General features: G+C 34.4%; 2 protein-coding genes across 2 annotated transcripts; one reads left to right on the top strand and one right to left on the bottom strand.

Annotated features, from left to right (window-relative positions):
• Window positions 1-9,720: 9,720 nt before the first annotated feature.
• Window positions 9,721-11,185, bottom strand: LOC115999995. Its single transcript, XM_031239984.1, has 2 exons — window positions 10,909-11,185; window positions 9,721-10,223 (listed from the first exon to the last, which is right to left on the bottom strand). Exons 1-2 carry the CDS (start codon window positions 11,078-11,080, stop codon window positions 9,970-9,972), a joined length of 426 nt encoding a protein of 141 aa, XP_031095844.1. The 5' UTR covers window positions 11,081-11,185; the 3' UTR covers window positions 9,721-9,969.
• Window positions 11,186-12,078: 893 nt separating this feature from the next.
• On the top strand, window positions 12,079-13,659 carry LOC115999438. The gene has a single exon (XM_031239288.1). The coding sequence runs from the start codon at window positions 12,079-12,081 to the stop codon at window positions 13,657-13,659; it is 1,581 nt and encodes a 526-aa protein (XP_031095148.1).
• The last annotated feature ends 692 nt before the right edge of the window (window positions 13,660-14,351 follow it).

Genomic DNA, 14,351 nt, shown 5'->3' with positions numbered 1-14,351 from the left:
TTATCGGATTCAGATAAAAAACAGTTTGCTCTAATGGAGTTGGAGAATTTGCTATCTTCGTGGGGAAAAAGCTTGAAAGACTTTCCGAAAATGCCAATTACAGACGAAAGTAGTATGGGCTTGAGTGAAAACATGTTGATAGCCGAAGAGTTGGCGTATGACAAGGAATCTTTGAAGACAGAGCATGAGACATTGGTAACACAATTGACCGATGAACAAAAGAATGTTTACGACTCTGTGATGAATGATATTGATTCAAATGGAGGTGGATTATTCTTTGTGTATGGTTACGGAGGAACAGGCAAGACATTCGTGTATGTAGCTTTCTCCCGAGTCAGTCATCCTAATGGCCTGAAGGTGTTAGCGGTAGACGATGATGGACAAGATTGTGTTGCGACTTCCAATGTCGTCTACAAAGAGGTTTTCAATAATGTGTAAATATAATCAATGATATTATGTTTTTTTTTCAAAATGATAAAGTTTCTATATATCTAGACAAAAAATATATCATCTATACGAACGAATTAGGATAGCAATTCATTACTATAACTAAGTTGCCAGAGAATGAGCTCATTGGGCCAATTTCTAAAAATTCCTAACAATGATATATAAAATCTCTAAAGTTACAACACCGCATGCCTACATCTACACATTAGCTATTAATTTGAACAATTATTTACTCGAATTCAAGCAATAATGGTAACATCAACAAACATAAATGACCCAACTCATATCTTCACTTGCACTNTATATATATATATATATATATATATATATATATATAAACAAAATCCTCCAAAACGAAATGCTATTTCCCACCTAAAATATTGTACATTAAAACAATAAAATAATATTAAAAGTACAATAATATTAAAACACGAAATCCTATGACATCAAAACATTGTTATACATTAGGATTAGTATATTGTTATAATACTTATAAAAACAAAATCCTCCAAAACGAAATCTTATTTCCCACCCAAAATATTGTACATTAAAACAATAAAATAACATTAAAAGTACAATAATATTAAAGTAAGAAATCCTTTTGTCCAAAAAAAAAAAAAGAAATCCTAAAAAAAGAAGAAAATGAAGCAATTGTAGGGTGACATTAATTTGATAACTACTTACTATTTACAACCACCATATGTAACCAAACTTACTCGGTAGTACAATGTCTCATTTCTGTCATGAAGTCGGTTTAAGATCCTCCATAGGACGATTGTTCTATGTTCCGCCAAGGTTTGGAGAGTTATACTATTTTAGATGTATTTTAAATTTGGTATGCGGACCTTTTAGCTATGAAGATATTCGCACTGTTGCAGGAGTCATTCATAATTTGTTTAGAGATACGTGTTATGAATATGGATTATTAGATAATGACAAGGAGTACATTGATGGCATTATTGATTCGAGTTACTAGGCATCCGCGTATGCTTTGCGAATGTTATTTGTTACGCTTCTCACTTCAAGTTCACTCAGTAAGCCAGAAGTAGTTTGGAATGCCGTTTGGGAATTTCTTGCCGAGGATGCACAGGTTCAACGTCGACGTGTCTTGCAAAATCCAGGTATATCGAGCTCCAATCTATTTATTTGACTTTGTTATTTGTTTTTCATTATTTATAAATAAACTAATTTGTTATTTGTTTTTGTTTCTTTTATTTTTTTTTCCTTTTAAGAGTTGATGTTATCGGATTCAGATAAAAAACAGTTTGCTCTAATGGAGTTGGAGAATTTGCTATCTTCGTGGGGAAAAAGCTTGAAAGACTTTCCGAAAATGCCAATTACAGACGAAAGTAGTATGGGCTTGAGTGAAAACATGTTGATAGCCGAAGAGTTGGCGTATGACAAGGAATCTTTGAAGACAGAGCATGAGACATTGGTAACACAATTGACCGATGAACAAAAGAATGTTTACGACTCTGTGATGAATGATATTGATTCAAATGGAGGTGGATTATTCTTTGTGTATGGTTACGGAGGAACAGGCAAGACATTCGTGTATGTAGCTTTCTCCCGAGTCAGTCATCCTAATGGCCTGAAGGTGTTAGCGGTAGACGATGATGGACAAGATTGTGTTGCGACTTCCAATGTCGTCTACAAAGAGGTTTTCAATAATGTGTAAATATAATCAATGATATTATGTTTTTTTTTCAAAATGATAAAGTTTCTATATATCTAGACAAAAAATATATCATCTATACGAACGAATTAGGATAGCAATTCATTACTATAACTAAGTTGCCAGAGAATGAGCTCATTGGGCCAATTTCTAAAAATTCCTAACAATGATATATAAAATCTCTAAAGTTACAACACCGCATGCCTACATCTACACATTAGCTATTAATTTGAACAATTATTTACTCGAATTCAAGCAATAATGGTAACATCAACAAACATAAATGACCCAACTCATATCTTCACTTGCACTATATAATATTTGATGTTATAATTTAAATAATTGTATATCCATTCAAATATTCTTAATATATTATAACAAACTCATTCCGTGCATCGCACGGGTGTAAATACTAGTAAACTTTAAAAATACTACTACGTAATAACTATGGAATATTTTATGTTTTTCTTCTCTTACTTTATGTCTTTATCCTCCCCCCCCCCCCCTTTTTTTTTTTTAAATGTTATTATCTCCAATTTTGGCATCATATATTGCCGTTTTCTTGGAATAATGGCCGACTGCCGCTGGCCGCTGCAATGGATTGGGTGTGGGGGATTTTGAAGTAATCAACAAACAACCAACTTGGATTTTCACATGCCTATTTTTTACAAAATATTTCGATTTTTCATATATCAAAATTTTAACACTTACTCTAAAAACAGCCAAACAATCTTCGATTTTCACATGCCTATTTTTAAAAAATATTTTGTTTTTTTTTCATATACCAATTTTTAAGACTTTAAAATATCGGTAGAATAAATTATGAGTTAAGCAATTATTGGAGCAATCCTAACTAAGTTGATTTTATATCCACAAAGTTCAAAATTCAACTCCTAGTGAAAGTTGTCTATTGATATTCTTGATTTGAGTTGGTTAGCTATAGACAACTTATGTTGTATTGCTGTTTAATCCTGTTTTACCTTATTGTAATCCTTTATCTGCTCAAATATAATAGCAACTGTAAGCTTTCTCGTAAATAAAAAATGATCTATTATTCCAATCGTATAACTTTGGATTGTAAAGGTTATTACTTAGTAGATATGATGGGATTACATTATTATTATTATTATTATTATTATTATTATTATTATTATTATTATTATTATTATTATTATTATTATTATTATAGTAGTAAAATAAATCAACTAATTACACAACAAATTGCAATCAGGTTATCGAACTAAAAAAATTACAATTGAATCCCTGAACAACTCAAATTCATGCAATTTAATCTAAAATGACATGTTTACATGGTAATAGGATGACATGGTAGTTAGTGAACTTAAATATTTTTTGATAATGTTAAATAAAAATAATTATTTAAAATTTATTTTTTTAAAAAAAAAATATCAATGGGTAGTCTCCATGGCCGGAGAACTAGAGACAAAGGAACCCTAGTGAAGACAAAGGTCAAACGCCAATCCATGGTCGGAGACGAATGGACCACCCTTCGTCTCCAGCGTTTGACCTTCATCTCCCTACCAAAGACGAAGGGACCACCCTTCATCTCTAGCTCTTCAGTGGAGACGAAGGGTTTCCTTCATCTCCGTCCAGTGATTGTTTTATAAATAACTAGTATTTTTGCCCGTGCGTTGCACGGAATGGATTTGTTATAATATTTTAAGATTATTTGGATCGATATACAATTATATAAATTATAACATCGAATATTGTATAGCGCAATTGATGAAATTGGTTGGATCAATTATGTTGTCTGGTGTTTTCCTTGCTTGAATTAGAGCAAATAATTGTTCAATTACCGGTGCGATGCATAAATAAATTTTTTATTATATATTTAGATAATAAAAATAAAGAAAATTATTAAAAAAATTCTAATATTGAACGTGTACATTTATTTGATTATAAGATTAGTGCAAAAGTATAACTCAATTAATTGAAATATATATGACTTGTTTGTCTACAATTATCTTAAAAAGATCGATATGTAATATGACTTATGTAATTATATTATTACTAAAATAAATATGAGAAAAATGAGAAATAATTTAATTATAATTATTATAAAAATAAATTCAACGACCAGTGTTATTATCATAATAATTATTAGGCAACTATTATTAGTCAATTACACTAATATATGTGCAATTATACTTTTATACCTTAAGTATATTAATTTTCACCCTATCACATTTAGTTTTTCTTCCTCCTTCATATTTGAATGAATTAATTGTAACTATTGTAAAAAATCTAACAGTCATGTTTAATTAATTTTTTTTAAGTTTTTAAATAATTTTCAGTCAATTAGTAATATCCATTCCCTTTTTCAATTTGCCTAATTTTCCTTTTCCATTATGATTTTTTTTATATTTTCAATCAATTAGTAAAATCAGTTTTATTTTTCATTTTCTCTTTAATATTGTCTGGGCGGAATTTCACAAAGGATGACTGACTCGGGAGAAAGCCACATACAATTGACTCTGACTAAAGACCGATTTTTTTAGCAATAACCCAACGTGAGTTAGTGTTTGGCCTTAGCTTTTGTTTATAGTCATGGCATATGCAAATATCAATGAGAATTGTTTATGCTGGAACTTGAAGGATAATCAGTGGTTTTGCCAAATCAACATTATAGTAAGGCAAGACAGAATCCACGTGCTCCTCCTATAGAGTAACAGTGAGCCGACTACCCCTAAGTAGTGAAAACAACAATGAGCATGATGATGCATAAATTTATACTTAAACAAATCAAAAAGACATCCAAACAAACACATACCGAGAGTCTTCAATAACAAAATCAATCAACCTTTGAGGATTTGAATTAACTTGGACAACTTTTTGCTCATTAATGAAAACAACACGGCCAATCAAATCTGCAAAAAACCAAACAAAAGATTTGCAATAAATGACCTTTTGTATCCTATATTGCGAAACTAAAATTTATATATTTTGTAGCAACCTAAATATTTAAAGTATTAATAAGGATGCATGTATATTTAATATTATTTTGGTCTGATAAAATGTTTCTTGACGAAAGATTTAAAATTGGCATTCATGAATGTATACTATTAGAAATTTAGTATAACAAAAAGAAATAAAAACACAAAAAAAAAAAAGAAATAAAAACACATCTAGTATAGAATAAGATTTAAAGAAGAATTTACCAATTAGCAATTTAGCATATTGTCATCCACTCCTCCGGGAGCCTTCAATGTTTCTTGAACTTAACCACAAACTCTTTAGGGATTTGTAAATGGATACAAGTTCTCTGAAGAAAGAAAAAAAAATATTGTAATGCTCTCCAGGTGCAAATATTAAATATGGCTACAGTGTTCACTACAAAATGCCAACCACCGCAAAATTTACACAACTTTTTTTCCTCTAATTCATAGAACAAAATTCGGCCACGATATAGTCACAATCTACTCTCCCTTATTTATATACACTTTTAAACTTAATAGCATTTACCTGAGAGTCATGGAGTAAGCACTCCAGTGTGTGTTGGTTGATTGTGGAATGTGGATATTCCCTTGACAAATAACAACGCATTAGCCGGAGTCTAATACAACTCCTTGTCGTCTTGGGAGATAGGTCGGAAGTAGAGACAAAAACAGACCCCATTAGTGAAAGAACAATATTGTTGAAAGATTTGCGTAACAATATCATTTTACTATTTCGATTTGTGTGAGTAGGTTATAAAATTTCTAATTGATGAATGTATTTATAGTACGAATTGACGGAGGAATTGTAGTATAGGAATTGTAGAGGAATTATAGTATACGAATTGTATTGGAATTGTAGTATAGGAATTGTAGAATAGTAGACTTCATTTTGTAGTATTGGATTTCGTGTTTTAATAGCAAATTTATTTGATACGAATTGTATTGGAATTGTAGTATAGGAATTGTATTGTTTTAATATTATTCTATTGTTTATACGAATTGTATTGGAATTGTAGTATAGGAATTGTATTGTTTTAATATTATTCTATTGTTTATACGAATTGTATTGGAATTGTAGTATAGGAATTGTATTGTTTTAATATTATTCTGTAGTATTGGATTTCGTGTTTTAATAGCAGATTTATTTGATACGAATTGTATTGGCATTGTAGTATAGGAATTGTCTTGTTTTAATATTATTCTATTATTTTAATTGTTTTAATGTACAATATTTTGGGCGGGAAGGAAGATTTCGTTTTGGAGGATTTTGTTTTTATATATATAAAGATTACGCAAACCATAATATTAGGAATTCTATTTGAATTTACAATTGTATCAGGGATAGGAATTGTATTACCATATTTTACAATATTACGCAAACCATAATATTATAGGTCTGTTTTGAGAGGGAAGTTAAAAATGAGGATATTGTTTTTATTAATAGTATAGATTGCATTGCAAAGAAATATATATACTGAATTATTACCATTAGTAATTCTAGTCTAGAATTGTATTACGAAGGGAAGAATATATTTTATTAGGAATTCTATTTGAATTTACAATTGTATTAGAGATAGAAATTGTATTACCATATTTAACAATATTACGCAAACCATAATATTAGGAATTCTATTTGAATTTACAATTGTATTAGGGATAGGAATTGTATTACCATATTATACAATATTACTCACACCAAAATATTATAGGTCTGTTTTGGGAGGGAAGTTAAAACTGAGGATATTGTTTTTATTAATAGTATAGATTGCATTGCAGAGAAATATATATACTGAATTATTACCATTAGTAATTCTAGTCTAGAATTGTATTACGAATAGGAACGTAGGGAAGAATATATTTTATTAGGAATTCTATTTTAATTTACAATTGTATTAGGGATAGGAATTGTATTACCATATTTTATAATATTACGCAAACCATAATATTATAGGTCTGTTTTGGGCGGGAAGTTAAAACTGAGGATATTGTTTTTATTAATAGTATAGATTATTTTATTTAAAATTATTAAAATAAAATAAATATTTATAAATTCAATGAATGCTATGTCATCATATTACTAGGTAAACGAGTCATTTTAGGTTAAATTGTATGAATTTACATTGTTCAAAGACCTAATTTTAATGAAGAAATATAGTCATATCTTGCCACGTCAGGGAGTACAACTGAAAGAGTATAGAATGGGAGTCCATGTAGTATTTTTTTTTTTAATTTGATGGCCTGATTGCAGTTTGTTGTGTAGTTGGATGGCTTATTTGACTATATTTTTTCATTATTATTATTATTATTATTACTATTATTATTATTATTATTACTATTATTATTATTATTATACAATAACATTTTAACACAATGGGGTAGCTCAAATAGCAAGTGAGCTCTCTTTATGGGAAAGAATTTTGGAAGAACCCGGGTCTCATTTGCACAAATGACGATTCCCCCTATGACACTTTAGTCTTTATATCACTTCTTCATCTTAATTCTCAGTAATTTTATTTATCCCTACTAAACAATATAGTTGAATTCCTATTTTATTCTCACTTAATTCTTTTACCATTGAATTACAATATCTTTCTTCCCTAATACAACTCCCAACCAAACACCAAGTTAATACTATTGTACTCAAAAAAAGAAATATGCACTCTATTATTGTTAACAAAACAAATTACAGTTATTAACTATTTAGATTGATCACTACTTGAACTTAAAGAATAAATCTTATTGTGAACACCAACTCCTCACGATTTATTTCGTCGCCTATCATGATTGTAAGACAGAAATACATGTGAATTTTTGGAATTAAGGTGCAAATGTCTATCTTTCAAAAAAAAAAAAAAAAGTGCAAATGTCTATTTTAACCTTGGTGACAATACACAAACAAGGTGGGGGATGGTATAAAATATACGGAGTATTTGCTTTTCATTCATGCATTGGAAACCATCCAATCATAAAGCAGAAAGGATTGAATGCAGATTCTTTTCCAAGAAGATGCAGGAAGGACCCTTCTATCTGCTGCCATCAATTGCTCAGTTGCCCATACTTGACCATCCAATAATCCCCTGACACGTCTATAACATGCTAGTGGCCGGATTATTCATAGGCTGGGGTTCAATCTTTAGTTCTTGTCCAACGAAAGGGACCAACGAACACATTCATGCTCACAATATCCTACACCTTGTACTTCCAACAATACTAATTTTAGTGTTTTTATTTCCTAAAATTTAAAGGTTGTGCAATGGAGTTTTCGTGCATTGCTATTAATAACGAAGGAAAGAGTTAATACTCAATTTAGTCCTTTGATTATTAGAATTTTTTGACCAGAGTTGTTAAATTTAGTTCCTAACTATACAATTTTAACTAAAATGGTCTTTCGACTATTAGGATTTCACCACTTTGGTCCGCGACTATAAAAGATACTGAATTTAGTTCCTAACTATGCAATTTTTTTAACCTAAAACGGTCCCTCGATTATTAGGATTTTACTATTTTGGTACCTGATTATCAAAGTTGCTCAATTTAGTCCACAACTATATATGCAAATGTTAACCTAAAATGTCAATTTATTGTGGATTTGGGGACTTTTTTGGAAAGTCGGAGATCAAAGTGATGAAATCATAATAATCGATGGACTATTTTAGGTAAAAATTGCATAGTTAGGGACTAAATTGAACAACTTTGGTAGTTGATGACCAACGTGGTTAAATCCTAATAGTTGAATGACCAAATTTAATAAAAATTACATAGTTATGAACTAAATTGAATACCTTTAATAGTTGAGGACCGAAGTGATAAAATCTTAATAGTCGATAGATCAAATTGAGTATTAACTCAAAAATGAAAAATATTATAGAGTTTTCTTTCTCTCTTCTAATCTAATAATATGATTATTTGTAAGAAAAATTTTCAATTTTCCAAAAAAGAATGAAAAATTAGAAAAAGGGAGAAATAAAATGGTGTTGGCAAATGTATTTTATAAATTGAAAAAACAAAAAACAAATTTAAGATGGAAAATTGAGAACTGAAGTATATTGAGTCGAAAATTTTTTTACAAGAAAAATTTATAATTAAATTATTCATCGTTGATTGATAACTACAAGATAAGTATTGGCAATTTGTTATGCCTCCTCAAAAATGGAGTGGAGTATGAATTATGGCTTATAACATTTCTTGTATATATTGGGGGAAAAAAATTTGAGAACTAAATTTGCAACTTGCAAGAATCTGTTTCCACAATAGCTCAAACCTGCATATACAACATGCATCATGCATGTGAAGGCTTCTTGTCTAGTTCACCTAAGTGGTTAGGCTTGACAATTGCAAGGTTCCCTCGAAGATCAATTAATTAAATTTTAATGACCATTCATTTTCAAAAATCAAATTACACCACAGTCAAGTTGATTAGACAGTTAATTGGATAACAGACCACAAGATTCTAAATCTTACTCCTCGTAGAAATTGTCAGTTGTTATTAACCTTCTTAGTTTAAGCCAGTAAGCTATGAACCTCATTACAGTATTTTGTCGATTGAGATCACAAGACGAGCATAGCTAGCAAAGAAAAACATTCTAAGGTTTGGTTGGATTAAGATCAGGAAGAAAGCAATTCATTACTTTCACTAAATTGGTCAAAAGAAATCAATTACTCACCCGTAACATATTACAGTTTACACAATCTCAAAATAATCATAATTAACTCGAACCTAATTACAACACTAATGTACAGCGTAACGTTGTTAAAGATATGAAAATAATATGGTAACTCTTTGTACCAAAAGCAACCTCAGACAAGTGAAAGAAATGAAAAGATAAATGGGGGGGTGGGAAAAGATTTTGTACAAAAATGGGGGGGTTACAGGAAAAGTTGAGAAGATTAACAGGAATAGGCCATCCTGGTGAGGCCACGGTCCCTAATGATCCCACTGTAGAGGGCCATTCTATTGGCTGGCATTTCTTGGGATTTCACACTCTTCTGCAGTGTTGAATTTGAATGGGAAGATGAAGATGAAGATGATTTGTCATGGGGCAAATTATTGCAGTGTAGCCTCCTGTATTCTTCACTATTCCCAATTGGGTCCACAACATCCTCTGCAAAGTGCACCCTCTTCTTCTTCTTTTTCTTGCCTTCTGTTCAATCATCATCCAAAACAAATTTATAAGGCTACGTTTAGGAGAACAAGAGAGCAATTAGATTGCTCGATTTTAGTTCACTAGTTCAATAAAGAGTATTTAGAAGAAGAGATTAAGATTTAAAACTGAGTAGCAGCATTGTGAGAATTACGCTTAAAGAATTACATTTAAAATTTTGAGAATTATGCTCAAAATATATTGACATTTGGTATTGTTAGAATTATATCTCTAATTTGTATTAACATTTGGTCATATTTGATGAGCCACTAAGTCTACTATATTGATGCCCCAAAATGCCCCTGAGGTAGACTCTGCAATTTTTAGGAAATTCAAATCTATATCTTCCAACTTTGAAGGGTCAAATATAATTTTCCACAAGGAAAAATAAGGAAATAATGTTTTGCACATGCAGGGAACAAATAAACGACGCAAAAATTTGGGGAAAACAAGGGGTTTTCACAAGTTAAGGGAAAAAACTTGAAAATTGGACCAAAACTTTTTTCAAGAAAACAACCCAACAGTCAATTTTGATTGCTCTAGCCCCCAAAACATCCAGACAACAAGTGGGGAAGCACATGACAGAGAACACAACTCCCATTCCCCATCCCATGGAATATGCGAATCCTTAAAAACAAGGGAGAAGAAGCTAGCGAGAGAGAAATAAAAGAAGATATTTAAGTACCTGAAGAGATACAGGATCGAGGGAGAGGCGGAGAAGACTGGTGAATTGGGTCGATTACCGCCGAAAATTGCTGCACAGATTTTTGCAGCCGGAAAACCAGGAGGATCATGGTGCCGGAAACCGCCATCGCCGTCGCCAAAACCATTCCTTGAGAGGTCAACGTGGGAGTCATGATAGCTAAACTAAATGATATGAATTTAAAAATTAAAAAATTAAAGTCCCTTTGATGAAATGAAACGAGAGGAGAGGAACGAAAGAAGGGTTCACTTTGCGGAATGTTTGGTCTAACATGGTGTGGAAAGGACAAGATAAATAGAATTAGTTGTAGGGGTGACTTTGCAATAAATATAGTAAGAGGGATCACATGGGCCGGATTAATTTCTTTATTAGGACAAACAAAGTTACTACCAAATTTTATACAATTTTTTTATGAGTAATACGATACCCCTAATTTATTTTCTCTATATATTATTTTTCTTTCTAGTCTGATATTGGTTTAATTTTTTTTTTTTTATAATTTTAATTAGTGGTTGTGATGGATAATACACTAGGCCCGAGCTACATGGACCAGTCCAAAAGAGCGACTGGATCAAGAAAGCCTAAGAAGGACCCTCAACCCAAAGCTACAGAGGAGTTCGATAAAGATCGGACTTAACACTCATAATACTAGCAAGATTAGGACTCATTAGTCATAATGTAACCTAGACTCCCAATAAGAGGCGATCCAGGATTCTTATTCCTTATAGGCCCTAGGCCTAAAATATGTATAAATAGACCCTCCCTACAAGGAGAAGGGGGAAGCAATTATGAGCAATACAATACCTATATTCTCTCGTTATATTTTCCTACATATTTCCTATATTCTCGTTATTCTAACAGGTAGTGTTGGCATGCCTTTGACTACTCAGAAGTCATAAAACCAACATTGGCGCCGTCTGTGGGGATCGATACGAAAAAGCTTCGTACTTTCCTCTGAACTCGAGAAACATGGTGCCTACACAACAGAGAAGGGAAACGGGTGTGCTAGTGGGAGATTTGCAGGAAAATCCCACCACGCACGAGCTACTTAACCAAGAAGACCCTCACAAAGGGGAGAGAATCGGCCCGGGCGAGCGTTCCCCGGACAACGACGTCCCTCGGACCCAACCGGTCGAATTTCCCCCCAATATAATGGAGGTCGCGGCGCAACTCTGTGAATTCCTAAAATCAAGTCGAAGGATCGGAGATAAACCACCGGCAGTTGAGCCACAGAAGAAGGAAGCCCCCATCGGCCACGAAGGCGTAGGTGAAAACTATGATCAAACCACAGACCAGGGGCGGAATCATCAGGATCTCGAAATAGCTAACCTTGCCAAGGAACTGAGAGATCTCCGGAAAAGGATGGAGGGAGGAAGGGATCAGCCGACAGCCCGATCTCTTCTGTCGACCAATCCATTCACTTTAGAGATACAAGAATATTACGCTCCTAAGAATTTTCAATGCCCAACAATGACTACATATGATGGAACGGAAGACCCCAACGATCATTTAATTGACTTTCAAGCAAAGATGATGATATTAGGGGCAGAAGACCCAATGTACTGTAGAGTATTCTTTTCAACACTGAGAGGGGCGGCACAACGATGGTTCTTGTCATTATCTCCGCGGACTATCGATTGCTTTGGAACTCTCGGAGAGCAATTTCTGACATACTTCGCTGGGAGCATAAGGGCCAAAAGGCACTTCACGGCCCTAACCGCTGTGCAGCAAGGAGAGACTGAGACCCTAAATGAATTCTTAGGAAGATGGAAGAAACAGATACAAACGGTGGAATGTCTAGATGATTGGACGGCTATAACGTTGTTTATGGAGGCTCTAAAGGCGGGTGATCTGTTCGCTAGCCTTCGAACAGATACCCCGGAGACGTACGCCCAAGCCATACAAAGGGCGAACAGGTACGCCGAAACAAAAGAGGCCCTGCGACAAAAACAGAGGCGGCGGGAGAAACGTCCAATAGAGGAGACGAGAACGCGTCCTGTGGACCGATCACCAAAACAAAGGGATAGGGGTGATCACTACCACACGCCGGTAGCCCACCAGCCCCGGGCCATTCCCACCTTGGGAGCAAGGACAGTACATGAGGTACGCCCCCCTCGGGTGACAGAAGATCCGCCACAACAAAACCCCGCGCCGATAGTCAACCGACTGCCGGCAAGACAAGAAAGGTATTGTAGGTACCATGAATCTCCAACCCATAGCACGGAGGAGTGTACCACGTTGCGGAAGGAACTCGAGGGATTGATAGAAAAAAGAATAGCCCTCAGACGAAACATAGGTCGACCGCCCCAAGGGGGCCGACCGCCTGTGGGGCCGAACCAGTGGCGAAGACAAGTGGAGATGCCCATGCACGAGATAGAGCCCACGGGGCACGAAGCCGAAGCTCGAATTGAGGCCCCCAGGATCGCAAGGGAGGCCCAAGAGGAGCAAGACGATCGTAGCGGGAAACGCAACAAACTCGTAATCCACATGATTAATGGGGGACCAGTCGGAGGGGACAGCGCCAGGGAGAAGAAACGCTGGGCTAGACAATTATACATAGGGGCAATACAACATAGAGCACCACCCAAAAGGGGCCGAAGAGACCCCGTTATCTTCTCAGATGACGATTTACCCGATGGTCCAATCCCGCATCGGGACGCTATCTTGATCACAATGGACGTCAATGGAGCTACAGTTCGAAGGGTATTTGTAGACACGGGGCAGCAGTGTTAATGTCATGTATCTCGAAACATTCACCAAGTTGGGACTGACCAAGGAGAACCTACATCAGGTGAGAACACCTCTAGCAGGATTCACAGGAAACAGCATAGAGCCAGAGGGTTGCATCACCCTGCCTATAGAGATCGAAGAATACCCCAGGGTACAGGCCATCAATATGGAATTTGTGGTTGTAGACCTGAAATCTGCACACAACATAATCTTGGGAAGGCCTGGTTTGGAGGACCTGGGAGCCGTGGTATCGCTTGAGCACCTATGTTTGAAATTCCGAACACTTGAAGGGGTAGGGATTGCTAGATGTGATCGCCAGGCGGCGCGATCCTGTTACCTCCTCACGTGCCGCCAAATAGGGAGTCAGGATCTACAGGTGTAGACCATTACAGAAAGGACTACCAAGGAAGAAACTAGGGACAGTCCAGAACCCACGGCAGAACTAGAGGAAATGCCCTAAGTAGAGGAATATGGCGTATTTTACAACTTTAGTTAGATTCATAATATGTATTTACGAATTTCGTTCTCTTCACGACGAAATTTTATTAACTCTAAATAGCTGCATAACAAAAGTATGGTTACTGGTACAGACCAACTGACTTATCCACCACCGAGTGGAAAACCCATACCCATTAGCCAGTGGCAGACTCGTATTCCCACCACCGCGTGGAAGAAATGCATACTCACTAGGCAAT

The sequence above is a fragment of the Ipomoea triloba genome, chromosome 12, assembly GCF_003576645.1.
Source record: "Ipomoea triloba cultivar NCNSP0323 chromosome 12, ASM357664v1".
In the NCBI taxonomy this organism is placed as follows: Eukaryota; Viridiplantae; Streptophyta; class Magnoliopsida; order Solanales; family Convolvulaceae; genus Ipomoea; species Ipomoea triloba.
The sequence above is the reverse complement of the archived record's forward strand: the minus strand, read 5'-3'. Positions and strand labels throughout refer to the sequence as shown.